This window comes from Babylonia areolata, chromosome 13 (assembly GCF_041734735.1).
Source record: "Babylonia areolata isolate BAREFJ2019XMU chromosome 13, ASM4173473v1, whole genome shotgun sequence".
Taxonomy (NCBI): domain Eukaryota; kingdom Metazoa; phylum Mollusca; class Gastropoda; order Neogastropoda; family Buccinidae; genus Babylonia; species Babylonia areolata.
This window is the reverse complement of record NC_134888.1, coordinates 30,249,705-30,272,330: the sequence shown is the minus strand read 5'-3', so window position 1 is coordinate 30,272,330 and position 22,626 is coordinate 30,249,705. Positions and strand designations below refer to the sequence as shown.

Here is a 22,626-nt window from a genome sequence, read left to right as displayed (position 1 = left end):
CACACTGCGTGTACATGACAGTCTGGAAAGAAGAACGATCCAGGCGATGAAGAAGGTGTGAACGTGTCCATACCTGGCGGAGCTGTGGGCTTGACGCCGACGTCACTCAAGCAGAAGTTGCACGACCGTTTACAGTTGACCACCATTGTCTCTGGGTATCGGTCACAATGGCCCTGCTCTGCCAAGCTAGCACAGGTGGTCAGCTTGTCGTCGCATTCATCTGTAACACCAAACACACACACACACACACACACACACACACACATACACACACACACACGCACGCACGCACGCATGCATGAACGCACGCACGCACGCACAAACATACAAGACCATGCACAAAAATAAGCGAAAACACACACACACACACACACACACACACACACACACACACACACACACACACACACAAGTTATTCACAAATTCACGGCAAGCTAATCATGACTGTAAAGCAAAGGCTGGAGCTCTCAATGCTCAGTTCCACAAGACCTTCATGACAACGTCAGATAGAAAGTGACGGACAGTGACAGGGCCAGGCAGACAGTGACAGGCAGTGACAGGGCCAGACAGACAGTGACAGGTCCAGACAGACAGTGACAGGACCAGACAGTGACAGTGCCAGACAGACAGTGACAGGGCCAGACAGACAGTGACAGGTCCAGACAGACAGTGACAGGACCAGACAGTGACAGTGCCAGACAGACAGTGACAGGACCAGACAGACAGTGACAGGTCCAGACAGACAGTGACAGGACCAGACAGTGACAGTGCCAGACAGACAGTGACAGGGCCAGGCAGACAGTGACAGGGCCAGGCAGACAGTGACAGACAGTGACAGTGACAGACAGTGACAGGGCCAGGCAGACAGTGACAGACAGTGACAGGACCAGACAGACAGTGACAGGGCCAGACAGACAGTGACAGGGCCAGACAGACAGTGACAGACAGTGACAGTGACAGGACCATACAGACAGTGACAGGGCCAGGCAGACAGTGACAGACAGTGACAGGGCCAGACAGACAGTGACAGGGCCAGGCAGACAGTGACAGACAGTGACAGGGCCAGGCAGACAGTGACAGACCCATCACAGCCCTCAGCGACCACGACACCCTGCAAGCCGACCTCAAAAGACTCAAGGACTGGAGGGAGGGGTGGGGGGGTGGGGAACAATGGGAGATGCAGTCTTATCCTGAAAAGTGTTGTGTCCTGACGTGCACCTCGAGGAAAAACAGCAGTCCTCAACGGTCCAACCTGCAAGGTCACCTACTGGAACCTGTGACGTCAAGTAAATATCTTGGCGTCACACGTCAGTCAAACCTCTGCTCCACCAACACCAAACACATTGACAGTATGGTGACTAAGGCAAGCATACTGACAGTATGGTAATTAAGGCAAGCATACTGAGAGTATGGTGATTAAGGCAAGCATACTGACAGTATGGTGACTGAGGTAAGCATACTCACAGTATGGTGATTAAGGCAAGCACACTGACTGTATGGTGATTAAGGCAAGCATACTGACAGTGTGGTGACTAAGGCAAGCACACTCACAGTATGGTGACTAAGGCAAGCATACTGACAGTATAGTGATTAAGGCAAGCATACTGAGAGTATGGTGATTAAGGCAAGCATACTGACAGTATGGTGACTAAGGCAAGCATACTGACATTATGGTAATTAAGGCAAGCATACTGACAGTATAGTGATTAAGGCAAGCATACTGAGAGTATGGTGATTAAGGCAAGCATACTGACAGTATGGTAATTAAGGCAAGCATACTGACTGTATGGTGACTAAGGCAAGCATACTCACAGTATGGTGATTAAGGCAAGCACACTGACTGTATGGTGATTAAGGCAAGCATACTGACAGTGTGGTGATTAAGGCAAGCATACTCACAGTATGGTGACCGAGGCAAGCATACTGACGGTATGGTGACTGAGGCAAGCATACTGACAGTATGGTGACTAAGGCAAGCATACCGACTGTATGGTGACTAAGGCAAACATACTGACTGTATGGTGACTAAGGCAAGCATACTGACTGTATGGTGACTAAGGCAAGCATACTGACTGTATGGTGACTAAGGCAAGCATACTGACTGTATTGTGACTAAGGCAAGCATACTCACAGTATGGTGACTAAGGCAAGCATACTGACTGTATGGTGACTAAGGCAAGCATACTGACTGTATGGTAGCTAAGGCAAGCATACTGACTGTATGGTGACTAAGGCAAACAGGACAATCGGCTTCCTGTGGAGAAACCTGAGGAAGGTGAGCACTAAAATCAAGACAATCGCCTACAAGTTTCTAATACGCTCTAATCTCGAATACGCGAGCACTGCTTGGGATCCCACTGCAAAGAAAGAAGGGGACAAGATAGAAGCAGTCCAACGGAGAGCAGCGCGGTTTGTATTCAATAAGTAACAGAGGACAACCAGCGCCACCAAACTGCTGTGAACACTGCAGTGGGGAAACCCTGAAACGCCGTAAGAGAGGAGCCAGACTGACCATGCTATTCAAGATCAACAGCGGACTTGAAAATGTAAGGTGTCCCACACCTCTATCAACAGCAGCAACGAACTGGAAGAGCACACACACACAAACCTGTGACAGGATCCCTTGTAGAGCAGACATCAGGCTGAACGCCTTCCCATGGACAGTAGGAGACTGGAACGTCCTGCCCCAGGAGACTGTCAATGCCCCAAGCCTTTACACATTCATTGTAGGAGGAAGGTGGCAGAATGGTTAAGACGCTCAGCTGCCAATACAGAGAGTCCGTGAGGGTGTGGGTTCGAATCCCGCTCTCGCCCTTTCTCCTAAGTTTGACTGGAAAATCAAACTGAGCGTCTAGTCTTTCGGATGAGACGATAAACCGAGGTCCCGTGTGCAGCACGCACTTGGCGCACTGAAAAAGAACCCATGGCAACGAGAGTGTTGTCCTCTGGTGAAATTACATAAAATGAAATCCACTTTCATAGGTACACAAATATGTAAGCATGCACTCAAGGCCTGACTAAGCGCGTTGGGTTATGCTGCTGGTCAGGCATCTGCTCAACAGATGTGGTGTAGCGTGTATGGATTTGTCCGAACGCAGTGACGCCTCCTTGAGAAAGTGAAACCACTGCCCCCTGACAATCCCACCAATCCAGTACCCAGCCCCTCCCTTTCTCTATTCCCCCAATCTCCTTTTTTTTCCCCCAAACCGGCACCAAAGTTCCGATACTGGTCAACGTTTTGACCACGGGCATCAAAATGGAAGAATAAGACATGTTCTGAGCACACTGCGTTCCACACTTGTTTCCAACATACCAACGTCGGCGTAGGTCTCGTTGACCTTGCAAAAGGAACAGGACTTTTTACATTTCTGGCGCATCAAAGCACTGTCGCTCTCACACGTTCCATTGACTGTGAAGTTGTGACAGGCGTCCTCAGAAATCCGGTTGACACACGGCACTGCACACAGACAGACAGACAATGTAATTTGCGTCACTCTTGCGCAAGGTTGCGAGCGCCAAGTCGAAACCATCCCTTTCCAAACTCACCTATTCACGCCCGACATTGTCACACACACACACCTCACTCACACTCCCCACATACACATCTATCCTCCTCACCCTCAATCACACACACACACACACACACACACACACACACACACACACACACACATATATATATATATACATATATATATATATATATACTTACATATATGGATACACAGAGACTGAGAGACACACAGTTCAAGGCCATCGTCTCATTTGAGGTGGTTGAACGAAGTAAAACATTTAATTACACCTGTGTGTTAAACATAGTTTTGACATAAAGACGTAAAACAATTGATTAAAACGTTTAGTGTTACATATATTTTCACATACAAACACTGACGTACTGCGTGAACATTCAAATGTGAAGGTAACGAGAGAAATACAGACAGACATTCAGGCAGACAGACATGAACAAACAAAAGCACACAAAACAAATACACACTCACATATACTCTCTCTCTCTCTCTCTCTCTCTCTCTCTCTCTCCTCTCCCGCCGCCCCCCCCACGCACACATACACACACACGTACACATACACAGACAGACACACACACACACACACATTTCATCCACATTGGATCCACTTTGAGAGAAGGGTGTGACTCTCTACAATTCAGCACGATACGTACAGTGTGGGATGGAGCCATCCACAGTACAGATGCCGCACGCCTTTCTGCACTTGTCATGCATGTATCCATAGTTGCTGTCACAATCCCCTACGCCTGCCCAGTACTCACACTGGTCGCTGTGGTCCATACACACCTCTGAAACACAAAGAGAGACAGACAGAGAACTCGGTATTTAAAACGTTTTTTTATTCAAGGATTAAGGTTTGGGGCATGGCCCATTCTTCCAATTTCTCCTTCCTCATCTGCATCAGTTACTTCTTCTTCTGCGTTCACTCGTATGCACACGAGTGGGCTTTTACGTGTATGACCGTTTTTACCCCGCCATGTAGGCAGCCATACTCCGTTTTCGGGGGGGTGCATGCTGGGTATGTTTTTGTTTCCATAACCCACCGAACGCTGACATGGATTACAGGATCTTTAACGTGCGTATTTGATCTTCTGCTTGCATATACACACGAAGGGGGTTCAGGCAATAGCAGGTCTGCACATATGTTGACCTGGGAGATCGTAAAAATCTCCACCCTTTACCCACCAGGCGCCGTCACCGTTATTCGAACCCGGGACCCTCAGATTGACAGTCCAACGCTTTAACCACTCGGCTATTGCGCCTGTCTGCATCAGTTACAATAGCACGTATATATTTAATGGAAAGGGGAGAAAGAGAGAAGAAAAAACAAAACAAAAAAAGTCCTGCAGAAGGAGTATGATAAAGAACACACACACACACACACACACACACACACACGGATTGACAGATGAATAAGAGAGAGAGAGAGAGGAAGGGGAAGAGAAATATGTCATCAGTATCGACAACCGGATGACTAAAGCCACATTGTTGTTATCATCAAATCCAAGTAGACAGTTGTAATTGATACTAAAATGGCTACAACCATCACTTATACAACAACTATTGTCACCATCATGATGGAATGAAATGAAAATATTCATGCATGCACACAAATTAGAAGAAAAAGGAATGAAATGCAATCAAGCAAACAAATAGTAAAGAGTGGTAACTCTCTCCATTCACAAGGTACGCAACTTCAAGTCAGTGCTGCTTACGCTACCGATTCAGCTAGCACACAGGTAAACAAAAGGTACACTGAAACAAACCCAGACACTTGCTCAAAAACAAGAGAGGCAAGGCCTTCAAGACTCACTTGTGATACACTTTTTTTTACATCTAATTGTTAAAATGTGTTCTGTATTTGTTATTATAAAGCTTCGGGTTAAAAGAAAAAGAAGAAAAAAAAAAGTCCTAATGGCAGATTCGAACTCCCCGTGTTCGGGTGAGAAGAAACTGTCTTGCCCATTACACTATCGTGGCTCCTTAACTGACGTTCAAAAATATAATATTCAAACATGCTTTTTTAAAGGGCGATAAATCAATTGCGGTATTCGCAATCGCTCTTTAAATCATATTATTCTGGTGTATCTTGGGCATTCGAAAAATCTTTAAGGGCAATTAAAAATTCTTTTTAAGTTCGCGGTAAAGGAGACGTGGCTATCGCCGCAATCACACTGCAACATTTAGCTGCTTTCTCTGGATCTAGATAGATGTACAAGTTTAGTTACACCCGGTTGACACGGTCGATTCAATTTCTTTTATGTTCATTCTAGTTTTATAGTTTTAAAGTTGATATGAAAATGGAGTATTTTGCTAAATTAATAACATGTATAGCCAAGTACAAGTACTTCTAAACGTCGTATGAAGTGAAAAGGACTTCATTTTGAGAAAAGTCAAGACTTGGAAATTTTTACGTTTAATCAATTCAAGGGTATTAATTCTCATGGTTTATTATTTTAAACTGTGAATTCCGACTGATTCTGTGGATATTTTTATGTCAGTTTGGGGCATAATCCAGTAAGTGATGAGGCGTTCACAAATCTTTCTCTGAATAAATATTTAACGGTCTCCTTCTCCAACTTTCCATCACATGTTATCGTGTATTGTCGATTGAATATAGGATTGAACGGGCAGGTCAACAACTTGAAACAAAATGGCGTCGTTCACGTTCGCGAAGAATATGAGCACGCGCTTTGAATATGTATAAATATGTGTACACAACTGATTTTTGCCCATGACCTTCAGGGCTCAGCCAACAGATCTACGAAGTCCACTCGTCGTATTGAATTTAGTATTTTCCGAAAAAGACCACTTGGGCGAATGAACACAGTTAAAGACCTGTACACTGAGAGTAAAACACACAAGCTTTTATGTATTGGGTATAATTTCAAAATGTAATGTTTAAGATGAGAAAGATCAGTTCAAAGCAAATTAAGTCCCCTAGCATTAATTACAGATTAATTTCCCTTCTTTACTATCTGCACCAAAGACATACAAAATAAATATAACTTCCATGCTTAGCAATAGAAGTTCCTGTTTGAACAAAAATGATAAAAATGACTGCTCTTGTTGTGTCAGAATATCAGATCAAAGTGCCAAGTTTAGAGAATAAAAAATATATAAATATAACAGTAAATGCAGTTTGCATATAATTTGGCTTGTTTTTTTTATTTTTTGTGCCCATCCCAGAGGTGCAATATTGTTTCAAGCAAGATGACTGGAAAGAACTGAATTTCTCCTATTTTTATTCCAAATTTGGTGTCAACTGACAAAGTATTTGCAGAGAAAATGTCAATGTTAAAGTTTACCACAGACACACACACAGACACAGACACACAGACACACACACACACACACACACACACACACAGACACACACACACAGACACACAGACACACACACACACACACACACACACACACACACACACACACACACACACACACACACACACACACACACACACACAAGTGAGTCAACAAGAAAAAACGAAGTCATGCCGTCTTCAAGCCCAAATGTACTTTCCGGCAACTAGGACTATGGTTTTCTAGATCTTGAGCCTCAACGTAATAAACCGTTTATAATCCGGAAATACAGCTTAAACTGGAAGACTTACAAACCATTATTGGTATAACTGTGAAGACTTTCGCACTGTGTTTAATCCAGATTTTGTATTTGGCAGACAAAGTATTTTTCAGAGAAAAACAATTTGTTGAAATTTACCATGGACACACACACACACACACACACACACACACACAACAGAACACCGGGTTATAACATAGAGTTTACACAAGTGAGTCAAAAATGAAAGTGCCTTCAGTCCAGTGTGGCTCACCTTTGGGCATGTCCTGTGAACAAAAGCACGTGCAGTCCTTGGTGAGATAGCAGCCTTCTGGGCATGTATGTGGTGTGTCACATCTCTCTGTGCACAGACAATCAAAACACTCTGCTTGCATCGCCATCTTGCTTTCTTCATCAATCAGAACGGAAGGCACGGAATGAACTGTGCACAGAATGCTGTTTTACGCCCTGGTGCATCAGTGTTTGTCTAAGTCATGTGTGATTATTTGAACAGTATGAGATGTTGATATATAAGTGCATGTCTAAGTCATGTGTGATTTTTTAAGTCTGAGATGTTCATATATAAGTGCATGTCTAAGTCATGTGTGATTTTTGAGCAGTCTGAGATGTTCATATATAAGTCCATGTCTAAGTCATGTGTGCTTATTTGAACAGTCTGAGATGCTTATAAGAGCATTGTCTAAGTTATGTATGATTATTTAAACTACCTGAGATGTTGATGTATATTTTTTTACAAGTGTATGTCTAAGTTATGTGCGATTATTTGAACAGTCCGAGATATTCATATAAAAGTGCATTTTTAACTTATGTGTGATCATTTAAACCGTCTGAGATCTTTATATATGAGTGCATGTCAAGTTATGTGTGAACCTGCCTCCATCCATTGCTGCTACCTGTTTTGCTTCAGTGTGGTCTTTACCAAAGTGAGAAGAGAATAAGGTCTGTGTCATGTACAGTACATACACACTGCACATAAAGAATAAGGTCTGTGTCATGTACAGTACACACACACTGCACATAAAGAATAAGGTCTGTGTCATGTACAGGACACACACACTGCACATTGAGAATAAGGTCTGTGTCATGTACAGTACACATACACACTGCACATAGAGAATAAGGTCTGTGTCATGTACAGTACACACACACTGCAAATAGAGAAAAAGGTCTGTGTCGTGTACAGTACACACACACACTGCACATGAAGAATAAGGTCTGTGTCGTGTACAGTACACACACACTGCACATAAAGAATAGGTCTGTGTCATGTACAGTACACACACTGCACATAGAGAATAAGGTCTGTGTCGTGTACAGTACACAAACAATGCACATAAAGAATTGGTCTGTGTCATGTACAGTACACACACACTGCACATAAAGAATAAGGTCTGTGTCGTGTACAGTACACACACACTGCACATAGAGAATAAGGTCTGTGTCATGTACAGTACACACACACTGCACATGAAGAATAAGGTCTGTGTCATGTACAGTACACACACACTGCACATAAAGAATAAGGTCTTTGTCATGTACAGTACACACACACTGCACATAAAAAATAAGGTCTGTGTCATATACAGTACACACACACTGCACATAAAGAATAAGGTCGGTGTCATGTACAGTACACACACACTGCACATAGAGAATAAGGTATGTGTCATGTACAGCACACACACACTGCACATAAAGAATAAGGTCTGTGTCATGTACAGTACACACACACTGCACATAAAAAATAAGGTCTTTGTCATGTACAGTACACACACACTGCACATGAAGAATAAGGTCTGTGTCATATACAGTACACACACACTGCACATAAAGAATAAGGTCTGTGTCATGTACAGTACACACACACTGCGCAAAAAGCATAGGGTCTGTGTCATGTACAGTACACACACACTGCACATAAAGAATAAGGTCTGTGTCATGTACAGTACACACACACTGCACAAAGAGAATAAGGTCTTTGTCATGTACAGTACACACACACTGCACATAAAGAATAAGGTCATAATATAATAAAATAATAATATAAAAAAATAAAATAATTTATCATCATTGTTGTCTTATTTATTAAATTATTTATTTAGTTATTATTATTATTATTATTTTATCATTATTTTAATTACTACTACCTTTTTTTAATATCATAATTATTATATATTTATTTATTTATGTAAGCTTTTTTTTTCTTTTTTTTATTTCTCAAGGCCTGACTAAGCGCGTTGGGTTACGCTGCTGGTCAGGCATCTGCTTGGCAGATGTGGTGTAGCGTATAGAATAAGGTCATAATATAATAAAATAATAATACAAAAAAATAAAATAATTTATCATCATTGTTGTCTTATTTATTTAATTATTTATTTATTATTATTATTATTTTATCATTATTTTCATTACTACTACCTTTTTTAATATCATAATTATTATTTATTTATTTATTTATTTATGTAAGCTTTTTTTTTTTTCTCAAGGCCTGACTAAGCGCGTTGGGTTACGCTGCTGGTCAGGCATCTGCTTGGCAGATGTGGTGTAGCGTATATGGATTTGTCCGAACGCAGTGACGCCTCCTTGAGCTACTGAAACTGAAACTGAAACTGCACATAAAGAATAAGGTCTGTGTCATGCACAGTACACACACACTGCACATAAAGAATAAGGTCTGTGTCGTGTACAGTACACACACACTGCACATAAAGAATAAGGTCTGTGTCATGTACAGTACACACACACTGCACATAAAGAATAAGGTCTGTGTCGTGTACAGTACACCCACACTGCACATAAAGAATAAGGTCTGTGTCATGTACAGTACACACACACTGCACATAGAGAATAAGGTCTGTGTCATGTACAGTACACACACACTGCACATAGAGAATAAGGTCTGTGTCGTGTACAGTACACACACACACTGCACATAAAGAATAAGGTCTGTGTCATGTACAGTACACACGCACTGCACATAGAGAATAAGGTCTGTGTCATGTACAGTACATACACACTGCACATAGAGAATAAGGTCTGTGTCATGTACAGTACACACACACTGCACATAAAGAATAAAGTCTGTGTCATGTACAGTACACACACACTGCACATAGAGAATAAGGTATGTGTCATGTACAGTACACACACACTGCACATAGAGAATAAGGTCTGTGTCATGTACAGTACACACACACTGCACATAGAGAATAAGGTCTGTGTCATGTACAGTACACACACACTGCACATAAAGAATAAGGTCTGTGTCATGTACAGTACACACACACTGCACATAAAGAATACGTTCTGTGCCATGTACAGTACACACACACTGCACACAAAGAATAAGGTCTGTGCTATGTACAGTACACACACACTGCACATAAAGAATAAGGTCTGTGTCATGTACAGTACACACACACTGCACATAAAGAATAAGGTATGTGTCGTGTACAGTACACACACACACACACACACACACACACACACACACACACTGCACATAAAGAATAAGGTCTGTGTCATGTACAGTACACACACACATTGCACATAGAGAATAAGGTCTGTGTCGTGTACAGTACACACACACACTGCACATACAGAATAAGGTCTGTGTCATTTCATGTACGTCATGAACAGGACACAATCTCTGCACACAAAGACCTGCTGCGGTTTCTTTGACAACAGTTCACTATAATACGCGACACTGCAGGGCAACGCAGCGTGATGCTGAGCAAATGCAATACGATACGATGCAATACGACACGATACGACACCACAATACAATACAATACTATACAATACAATACAATACACAAGACACGATATGACACGACACGATTGACACGACACAACACACCACGACATCATTGACACGACACAACACAACACGACATCATTGACACAACACACCACGACATCATTTACACGACACAACACGACACGACACGATTGACACAACACGACACGATTGACACGACACGATACAACACGACACGATTGACATGACAAAACACGACACGATTGACATGACACAACACGACACGACTGACACAACACGATTGACACGACACACCACGACATCATTGACACGACACAACACGACATGACACGATTAACACAACACGACACGATACGACACGACACGATTGCCACAACGCGACACGATTGACATGACACAACACGACACGATCGACATGACACAACACGATTGACACGACACAACAGGACACGATTGACACAACACGATTGACATGACATAACATGATGCGATTGACATGTCACAACACGACACGATTAACACGACACAACATGACACGATTGACACGACACGACACGCCCCGATACGATATGACACGACACAACACGACACGATATGACACAGCACGATACGACATGACACGAAAAACACGATACGACACAACACGAGACGATGTGACACATCACACCACAAGACCTTCAGAACTATGCGCAAAGAGAGAAAGAGAGAGAGAGAGTCATACCACTGCATTTATAGAACTTGTTGATGAGTTTGGCGTCAGTGAAGGATGGTCCCAATATCATTCCAATGACGTCAGTTTGTCTGGGGTCCATAGGGTAAATAGTCTGTGTGTAGTAATTTCTGGAAAATGCCTGTTGGATGACATCATAAAAATGATTATTCATGTCAGTTTATTGTTACTATTTCTTTCTTTTCTTTGCGGTTGACAACTACCACCTACTCACCACAACAATACAACCACCAACACTCCAAACATCCATGACATACACCACAACCTTTACCACCACCACCACGTCCACCACAACCTTTACCACCACCAACACGTCTACCACAACCTTTACCACAACCACTACGTCCACCACAAACTTTACCACCACCACCACGTCCACCACAACCTTTACCACCACCACCACGTCTACCACAACCTTTACAACCACCACCACCACGTCCACCACAACCTTTAAAACCACCACCACCACGTCCACCACAACCTTTACCACCACCACCACCACCACCACCTCGTCCACCACAACCTTTACCACCACCACCACGTCTACCACAATCTTTACCACCACCACCGCGTCCACCACAACCTTTACCACCACCACCACGTCCACCACAATCTTTACCACCACCACCACGTCCACCACAACCTTTACCACCACCACCACGTCCACCACAATCTTTACCACCACCACCACGTCCACCACAACCTTTACCACCACCACCACGTCCTCCACAACATTTACCACCACCAACACGTCCACCACAACATTTACCACCACCACCACCACGTCCACCACAGCCTTTACCACCACCACCACGTCCACCACAATCTTTACCACCACCACCACCACGTCCACCACAACCTTTACCACCACCACCACGTCCACCACAATCTTTACCACCACCACCACCACGTCCACCACAATCTTTACCACCACCACCACGTCCACCACAACCTTTACCACCACCACCACGTCCTCCACAACATTTACCACCACCAACACGTCCACCACAACATTTACCACCACCACCACCACGTCCACCACAGCCTTTACCACCACCACCACGTCCACCACAATCTTTACCACCACCACCACCACGTCCACCACAACCTTTACCACCACCACCACGTCCACCACAATCTTTACCACCACCACCACCACATCCACCACAATCTTTACCACCACCATCACCACGTCCACCACAATCTTTACCACCACCACCACCACGTCCACCACAACCTTTACCACCACCACCACGTCCACCACAATCTTTACCACCACCACCACGTCCACCACAATCTTTACCACCACCACCACGTCCACCACAATCTTTACCACCACCACCACCACGTCCACCACAATCTTTACCACCACCACCACCACCACGTCCACCACAACCTTTACCACCACCACCACCTCGTCCACCACAACCTTTACCACCACCACCACGTCCACCACAATCTTTACCACCACCACCACCACGTCCACCACAACCTTTACCACCACCACCACCACGTCCACCACAACCTTTACCACCACCACCACGTCCACCACAATCTTTACCACCACCACTCCATCACCATCACCACAACCACTAGAATTGGGGGGGAGGCGAGGGGGGGGGGGGTGTTGTGTGTGTGTGTGTGTGTGTGTGTGTGTGTGTTATGTGTGTAAGTATATCCTCTTAAGTGTCTAGTGATGCTGGTTAAAAGCCAGAGTTACTCACGGTTTTCCCATAGTGCATGACCGAGTCGTAGTCATAACTCAGCCCCAGTTTGTCATCAGAGCCCTCGGCGTACTTGGTCAGCTGACTGACAGACGTAGTTTGTGTGGCGTAGTAGTCCACCTTGATGTACTCGTCTCTTTGTGGCCGTTGGTGTTCATGGATCAGACCCAGGGCGTGGCCCAGCTCGTGTTCAATGGTGCCTTTCTGTGGACCAGCCAGGGGGAACTTTGTCAGGGGAGGTGAAGAGGAATATGTACATGTTGTATTTCGTGTTCAATGGTGCCTTTCTGTGGCCCAGGCAGGGGGCACTTTGTCAGGGGAGGTGAAGAGGAATATGTACATGTTGTATTTTGTGTTCAATGGTGCCTTTCTGTGGACCAGCCAGGGGGAACTTTGTCAGAGGGCTGGTGGGGGGGGGGGGGGGGGGGGGGGGGTGAGGGGGGGGGAGGTGAAGAGGAACATATACATGTAGTATTTCGTGTTCAGTGGTGCCTTTCTGTGGACCAGATGTGTATTTATTTTGTTTTGTTTTGGTTTTTATGTCAGAGTGGCATTTTTTACAGAAGTTTGCTAGGGACAGCTCTTTTGTCTTCATGGATTATTTTCGTGCGCCAAGTGCATGCTGCATATGGAACCTTGCTTTATCGTCCCATCCGAATGACCATGCAGGCCATGTGCATACCCAGAAGGACATGTCGTAATGGTGTAATGTTTACAGGCCATGTATATACCCAGAAGGACATGTCGTAATGTTGTAATGATTACAGGCCATGTAGGTACCCAGAAGGACATGTTGTAATGGTGTAATGTTTACAGGCCATGTATGTACCCAGCAGGACAAGTTGTAATGTTGTAATGATTACAGGCCATGTATGTACCCAGCAGGACAAGTTGTAATGTTGTAATGATTACAGGCCATGTATGTACCCAGCAGGACAAGTTGTAATGTTGTAATGATTACAGGCCATGTATTACCCAGCAGGACAAGTTGTAATGTTGTAATGATTACAGGCCATGTAGGTACCTAGAAGGGCATTCTGTAATGTTATAATGATTACAGGCCATGTACGTGGGTCAGAAGGGCAAGTTATAATGTTTACAGGTCATATACGTACCCAGGACATGTAATGATTACAGGACATGTACGTACCCAGAAGGACATGTTGTAATGATTACAGGCCATTTACGTACCCAGAAGGACATGTTGTAATGTTTACAGATCATCTACGTACCCAGAAGGAAATGTAATGATTACAGGTCGTGCACGTACCCAGGACATGTTGTAATGATTACAGGTCATGCACGTACCCAGAAGGACATGTTGTAATGTTTACAGGTCATATAAGTACCCAGAAGGGCATGCTGTAATGACTACAGTCCAAGTACATACCCAGAAGCATCCATAAGTGTCCAGGTTGACCACCTGAGCTCCACCGTTCATACCAAGGGTAGCCCAACACCTGCAGAAGGTAGATACAAACATGGCCCTCCTGACAACTCAGCAAATCCAAATCGTTTACCATTCTACCACCTCTAACAGAAGGCCTGGTTAAAATGATGTAGAGCATCCTTTATGTATTAGTTTTAGATGTTGCAAAGGAAGAAAAGATCGTATTTCCAAAAAGGGAGAGGGGAGCAGAGAGAAAGAGAGGGACTGACAGAGAGTTAGAGAGAGAAAAGGAGAGAGACAGAGGACTCAGAAATCTTCATGCCAATTGTTTAACCGCACATATTGACATGTGAGGTATGTCACAATAAAATCATATCTATATATATATGTTTTGTTTTTAAATATATAGATATATAGATATATATATATATATCGGATGTCCAAAAAAAAGTGAACCGCTTTTTGACAAGTATTTTCTCAGTGATAGAGAAACCGAATTCATTTAAAATATTCGCACAATAACCTTAGGGTAGCATCAACAAGTCTGCAAAATATCTAAAATATCAAATTATGCAAGTATTGCCAAATTCAAAACAGCATGTCAAAAAATCCAGTATCAGAGGAAAACTCACTTAATTCAGTTTATGCTCAGTGTGCCCTCCTCCATCTTCCTCCACGACTAAACGAAGCCGTTTCTTCCGAGCAGAAATGTTTTTACGTATTTTTCCACCAATATTTCCTCCGATAATTATCCTGTCCTTTAACGCTTGCTCGGTCAATTTGTCTCATTCCCCGGTAAACTTTCTCCTTCAGAGAGTCCCACATGTCATAATCCATTGGGTTACAGTCAGGACTTTGTGGAGGCCATTCATCTTTCTTGGTGAATTCTGGTGTAGCCTCCTCCAGATGGGCCTGGGTTACCCTACTTGTGTGTGAAGGAGCCCCATCTTGCTGAAAGACGTAACTGTTTCTAGGATAAAGACGCCTACAATCCGGGAGAAGATTGTCATCCAGTAACTGAATGTAGCTTTCACTATTAACTTTAGCTCTATCAGTGTCAATAAAATGAATGTTCGCTTTTCCTTTCTGGGATACTCCAGCTGAAACTACTATCTTTTTTTTTTAAATCTAGAAGTCTCATGATAGAGGCAAGATGGCTGAATTTCTCGTTTCCGTTTCCCATAAACGCGATCGTTTTGGCGATTGTTAGCTATCTCTAACGTAAACGACTTCTCGTCTGTGAAAATGATCCTTTTCACGTCAGTGGCCGAGTAGCGGTCATTCAAGTTACAGCAGCGGGTTTTTCTTTTCCCTCTAACATTTTGGCCCCTCCTTGATACCCATATCCTCTTGAAGGGCTTCAGCTCCAGTTCTTTCGCCGTTCTTTGCACAAAAGACTTGCTCACTTGTAAATCGCTTGCAACTTCTCTAAGAGATTTGTGGGTCCCTGGGTTCTCCTCCTGGGACTGAATCAGTTCCTCAACACGGTCCTTGTTCTCCTCCGAACATGCAGTCTTGTCTCTCCTTCTGCCAATTTTACGTGCTACTGACCCTGTAGTGCGTATTTTAGCGATAAGTCTGTTTACAGTGACATGACTCTCCCTTGCCTGGAAATTCCTTTACGATCCTTGTTCCACCCCAGCCTTTCTCCTCAAAACAGTTTTCAATGGTAACCTTATCACTTTCACTCAAAGGCATGGTTGATCTTTCCAAACTGAATTTTTGGACAGAACTGATTTTGGATACAGACGACAATAATAAAAAAAAAATCAATAGAATTGACATCCAAACAGGCTATTTTAGACTGACACTGATTGACAGATGCCAACACCTGGCAGCTGGCATGAACATGATAAAAGTCACATTGCACAGCTCTGATGTTGGATTTTTTTACATGCTGTTTTGAATTTGACAATACTCGCATAATTTGATATTTTAGATATTTTGCAGACTTATTGATGATACCCTAAGGTTACTGTGTGAAAATTTTCAATTAATTCAGTTTCTCTGTCACTGAGAAAATACTTGTCAAAAAGCGGTTAACTTTCTGGGGGACACCCGATATATTAAGCATCCATTTACTTGTAAAGATATCAATACGTTTACATGGAAAACAAACTTCATTTATGGCAGTCTCAACTAACTCGATTTTCCATATGAAAAAAAGAAGAAAAAAAAATAATGAGAAAAGTTTTCTTCATTTTCCGTTTAAGATTAGGTATAGGCTTTGACAGGTAGCTTGCAAGTGAGTGGACTGGATCTCCCTGATGTATGTTAAGCACACGTAAAACACCTTCATTCTTTCCAGAACCTTTTTCAAAAACAGCACACGTTTTCATGAACACCAACGTAAGTTTTGCAAAGAAACAAAACTTGTGATTCGTCCTCCCTAAGAAAGTCGAATATTGGACAAGGGGAGAGTGTGGAAGGATCCATTTGAAATTTATCAACATGTATACCTTGCGTTCTCAACCCAAACCTGGTAAGACTGGTTCTGGGCTGGTTATTTGTTTTTCATTTTTCATTACAAAAGATAATGTTAAACCTGTAGAACGAATTATATCAGGTCTCCATTCCATGATGCCATGAAACTGTAAACCTATCTTTGATTGTTAGAGATGAAGGGAGACACAGAAGCAGACAGACAGACAGAGGCAGACAAACACCCACCCCTGTCCATCCACTATCTTGATCCAGTTGTTATCACTTGGCATGGCAGGTCTGAACTGGACGCAAGTCACGTTTTCCCAGTGTACCATGGCTCGGTGGATCCAGTCCACTTGTTCCTGGGCTGTCATGAAAACAGTTCATAAAACCGGTCAATTATCAATATATCTAATCAGATGGATTGATAAGAGACGCTGTGATCTGTTTCTGTTGACACCTTTGAACCCATGTCTTGGTGTTCTGTTGACACCTTTAAACCCATGTCTTGGTGTTCTGTTTCTGTTGACGCCTTTAGACCCATGTCTTGGTGTTCTGTTGACACCTTTAAACCCATGTCTTGGTTTCTGTTTCTGTTGACGCCTTTAGACCCATGTCTTGGTGTTCTGTTTCTGTTGACGCCTTTAGACCCATGTCTTGGTTTCTATTTCTGTTGACACCTTTAAACCCATGTCTTGGTGTTCTGTTTCTGTTGACGCCTTTAGACCCATGTCTTGGTTTCTATTTCTGTTGACACCTTTAAACCCATGTCTTGGTGTTCTGTTTCTGTTGACGCCTTTAGACCCATGTCTTGGTTTCTATTTCTGTTGACACCTTTAGACCCATGTCTTGGTGTTCTGTTTCTGTTGACGCCTTTAGACCCATGTCTTGGTGTTCTGTTGACACCTTTAGACCCATTTCTTGGTGATCTGTTTCTGTTGACACCTTTAGACCCATGTCTTCGTGTTCTGTTTCTGTTGACACATTTAGACCCATATCTTGGTGTTGTTTCTGTTGGCACCTTTAGACCCATGTCTTGGTGTTCTGTTGACACCTTTAGACCCATATCTTGGTGTTCTGTTGACACCTTTAGACCCATATCTTGGTGTTCTGTTGACACCTTTAGACCCATGTCTTGGTGTTCTGTTTCTGTTGACACATTTAGACGCATGTCTTGGTGTTCTGTTGACACCTTTAGACCCATGTATTGTTGTTCAATTTCTGTTGACACCTTTAGACCCATACCTTGCTGTTCTGTTGACACCTTTAGATCCATGTCTTGGTGTTCTGTTTCTGTTGACACCTTTAGACCCATGTCTTGGTGTTGTTTCTGTTGACACCTTTAGACCCATATCTTGGTGTTGTTTCTGTTGGCACCTTTAGACCCATGTCTTGGTGTTCTGTTGACACCTTTAGACCCATATCTTGGTGTTCTGTTGACACCTTTAGACCCATGTCTTGGTGTTCTGTTTCTGTTGACACATTTAGACGCATGTCTTGGTGTTCTGTTGACACCTTTAGACCCATGTCTTGGTGTTGTTTCTGTTGACACCTTTAGACCCATGTCTTGGTGTTGTTTCTGTTGACATCTTTAGACACATGTCTTGGTGATCTATTTCTGTTGACACCTTTAGACCCATGTCTTGGTGTTCTGTTGACACCTTTAGACCCATGTCTTGGTGTTCTGTTTCTGTTGACACATTTAGACGCATGTCTTGGTGTTCTGTTGACACCTTTAGACCCATGTATTGTTGTTCAATTTCTGTTGACCTAATTAGGTTTCCTGACACAGCAACACCCGTCATTTATGGCATGGTGACAGGTACGAGCAGAACAACATAAGGGAGGGATGAAGTATACAGTCACCAACAGAACAACACAAGGCACAGAAAGGGATGAAGTATACTGTCACCAACAGAACAACATAAGGGAGGGATGAAGTATACAGTCACCAACAGAACAGCATAAGGGACAGGGAGGGATGAAGTATACAGTCACCAACAGAACAACATAAGGGACAGAGAGGGATGAAGTCTGTCACCAACAGAACAACATAAGGGAGGGATGAAGTCTATGTCACCAACAGAACAACATAAGGCACAGAGAGGGATGAAGTATAAGTCATCAACAGAACAACATAAGGGAGGGATGAAGTATACAGTCACCAACAGAACAACATAAGGGAGGAATGAAGTATAAGTCATCAACAGAACAACATAAGGGAGGGATGAAGCGTACAGTCACCAATGGAACAACACAAGGGACAGAGAGGGATGAAGTATACAGTCACCAACAGAACAACACAAGGCACAGAAAGGGATGAAGTATACTGTCACCAATAGAAGAACACAAGGCACAGAGAGGAATCCAGAAAACAGTCACCAGTGTGACTCACAGAACTGGTCCTCCATGATTTGGTAAGGGACGACGCCATTGGTCCATGGTGTGGAGGCCACAGTACCCTCGTGTCTTCCTTTGACTCCACTGGGACAGAAAGCACGTGACTACAGGGACAGAAAGCACGTGACTGATGCACACACAGGGGTGGACACATTGAGAGAGAGAGAGACAGGGGGAGAGAGAGAGAGGCGATGTAGAAAGATAGGGGATAGAGAGAGGGGGAGAGAGAGGGGAGGGAGTGAGTCGCGGGAAAGAGAGAGAGAGTACTGCAAACTAAAATCTTTATGATCACATCCATCATTAGTAATTTCTCTCTCCTGATCCATGCTAGTCATGACATCAAATACTGTATCAAAGTGACAGCCATTCTTCCTTTAAACTATTTCCATATGTATTTTTCTTCGATGATTTCGACTTAATGGAAGCCCAAAATGTTGTTTTTGTTTGTTAACTTGTTGGTGTGTTGGTTTTGTTTGTTTTTTTATCTTCGATACCATCAATAATTCTATCATTCATGTTATTTTTAAAAGTGTCGAATCTGGATTTTAGCCATTGCTTATACTCATGTCGCAGAAGTAGTCATCAATGTCTTAATCTGGACCGCCTTTTCTGTGTTGTATCAGTGAATGTTTTGTAGTGATTTGAGGAAGCATGCACTAAAACCGATGTAAACCTATTCACAGCTTCATGTATTTCAGACTTAACCAGTCTTGTAGCAAACTGTGAAGCCTCCATGAGTCTGTCCATGTCGTTTTTGAATAGCTAATTTTGTAGTATCCCATACAATTGTTTTCTATAACAATAGGCTTTTCCTTTTTGGGTTCGACTCAATACATTTTGAGCATCTCAGCTAATGTGTGACTGGCATATGAGTCGATCCTCTCTTCTAAACTCACTTTCAGCGGCGAGTGCGCAATAGTTCTTGGTATAACAAAATAGTCTGTTGCACTGTTGTCAGCACCAGAAAGGAATCTACACCGATTATTATCCTCTCCAGTGCAGTTGCCATTGAGGAAATTAGATCAAAAAGTGCTCAAACATAATGGAGTTTTATGCCTAAACCATGTTCTCCCTGATCCTTAGAATTTCTTATCTTTATTTGGAAACATGTCCTGTCATCCACTGTTCGGAATAACTTTCAATAGGTAGCCTCATTACAGGTTGTTGCATATTTGACGTTCTGGCGTTAAGATCGCCACATACAAAAAAACGGAACGTCACCATATTAGAAATTTTCTCAGTCATGCGTAAAAGGAAGGTTTGAAGCATTTCAATCCCGTCATTGGAGATCGAACATGCATAAAATGTGAGCTTACAGGTAACAGATATGTGGAAACAAGAAAATATCGTTACTGATTTCAAAAAGACTCTTCGAGAGCTTTAAAATGATAATGTTACAGCTGTCAAATTTCAATTCTTAAGATAACGTTCTCATTATTCTGATTCTGTCACATCGCCACTGGTGTTTTGTCACATCACCATTGGTGTTTTGTCACATCACCATTGGTGTTTTGTCACATCACCATTGGTGTTATTACTCTACCATTTGTGTGTGTGTGTGTGTGTGTGTGTGTGTGTGTGTGTGTGTGTGTGTGTATCTATATGTGTGCATGTGTGTATGTTGAGGGTGGTGTGAGGGAGAACATGCGTGAGCCGCCATTGTTTTCTGTGATTTCAGATTGCAGCAGCTGGTGATGGAATTTCGTTTTGATACCCATTGTGCATCCCAGATTTTTCTATTTGAAGCCAAAAATGTGTCATGAAGTATTAATGTATTATGGTGGCAGGACAGACTGGTTATTGGTTTTAAATGACGGAACAGTGACAGATACCACTCACTGATAAAGTCTCATGTACTGCTTTCGAGTGAGTACCAGGTCTGTCCCGTCAGAAACCAGATCTTCATCCGGTGACAAATCCTTTGCATCTGAAACAACAAAAACATAACGTTTGATGCCAATGTGGTCATTGTTAAAGCAAGAGAGAGAGAGAGAGCACTGAACACTGAAATGTTTAATGCCATCAGCTGTAAAGCTCTAATAATAATAATAATGGATAATTATATAGCACACTATCCAGAAATCTGCTCCAGGTGCTTTACAAAAACGCCTTTGTTAACATAAAACATTATATCTATGTTACATACACACACAGAAATGTGACTACAACCACGCACGCACGCACGCACACACACACACACACACACACACACACACACACACACATTTTAACATACATGTGTATCTAACAGCTACCCTAACACATACGCACACATAGGCAGGCACAAACTTACATAAACACACGCACACACAATACACATTCATATACATGCATGTAGTTATGTACACATACATATGTATACACACATAGTCAAGCACAGCTAACGCAAAGGAAGTGGACCTGCCACAAGTGACATAGTAGGTACTAATCAGAACAAAATGGTGCAAAATGGTGCAAGAGTCTGATATTGTTAAGTTTTGGACAACATAGAAAAAAGCACTTCATCTTCCTTTGCCATCCTGCACAATGACATAACAAATCACAGTCATTACATAATTTATATCTGAAACGATGCATATTCAAGTCTGAAATACTTTCAGAAAGCAGATTTAATGAGGAGAGGAGTTTGGAGGGGATAGACGAAGTTTAAAGAGGTGAGAAGAGAAGAACCCTATGGAGCTGGAGATGAAAATAAATAGGCGATATTAGATAAGATATGCCCCCTTAGCCCCGAACATAGATATAGAGGTACATACAAAATATCAACAACGACACGGGCTTAATGACCAGTCATATAAACATTTATTCATTCACCCATGACATCAAAATTAATTTTAATTTTTACTCTACTCCGACACACCTTGCAGTCTGTCAATTATACATCTACTCTAACACACATTCATACACATTCGCTCAACCAAGTCCTTTAACCCTTATATAGGTCACTAAATTAAACCATATTCTTCCGTCAAGTTCCTCCTCGAACCGTCCAGGGAAATACAACTAATAAAACTTTTCTTTCACCAGGATAACGTAGTCAGAAAAAGAATTGAGTCAAAGCAT

The 22,626-nt window shown here is 42.7% G+C and overlaps 1 protein-coding gene across 1 annotated transcript in view; it reads right to left on the bottom strand.

Annotated features, from left to right (window-relative positions):
* Positions 1-22,626, bottom strand: part of LOC143288737 (uncharacterized) — a 73,265-nt gene that overhangs the window by 44,445 nt on the left and 6,194 nt on the right. Inside the window, exons 3-12 of the mRNA XM_076597362.1 lie at positions 21,403-21,490; positions 19,559-19,647; positions 17,410-17,530; positions 14,740-14,809; positions 13,350-13,553; positions 11,617-11,746; positions 7,368-7,454; positions 4,182-4,316; positions 3,315-3,458; positions 74-220 (exon numbers count right to left, since the gene is read on the bottom strand). Of these exons, the coding sequence (XP_076453477.1) occupies positions 74-220; positions 3,315-3,458; positions 4,182-4,316; positions 7,368-7,454; positions 11,617-11,746; positions 13,350-13,553; positions 14,740-14,809; positions 17,410-17,530; positions 19,559-19,647; positions 21,403-21,490 (1,215 nt within the window). The remainder of the gene's footprint in view (positions 1-73; positions 221-3,314; positions 3,459-4,181; positions 4,317-7,367; positions 7,455-11,616; positions 11,747-13,349; positions 13,554-14,739; positions 14,810-17,409; positions 17,531-19,558; positions 19,648-21,402; positions 21,491-22,626) is intronic.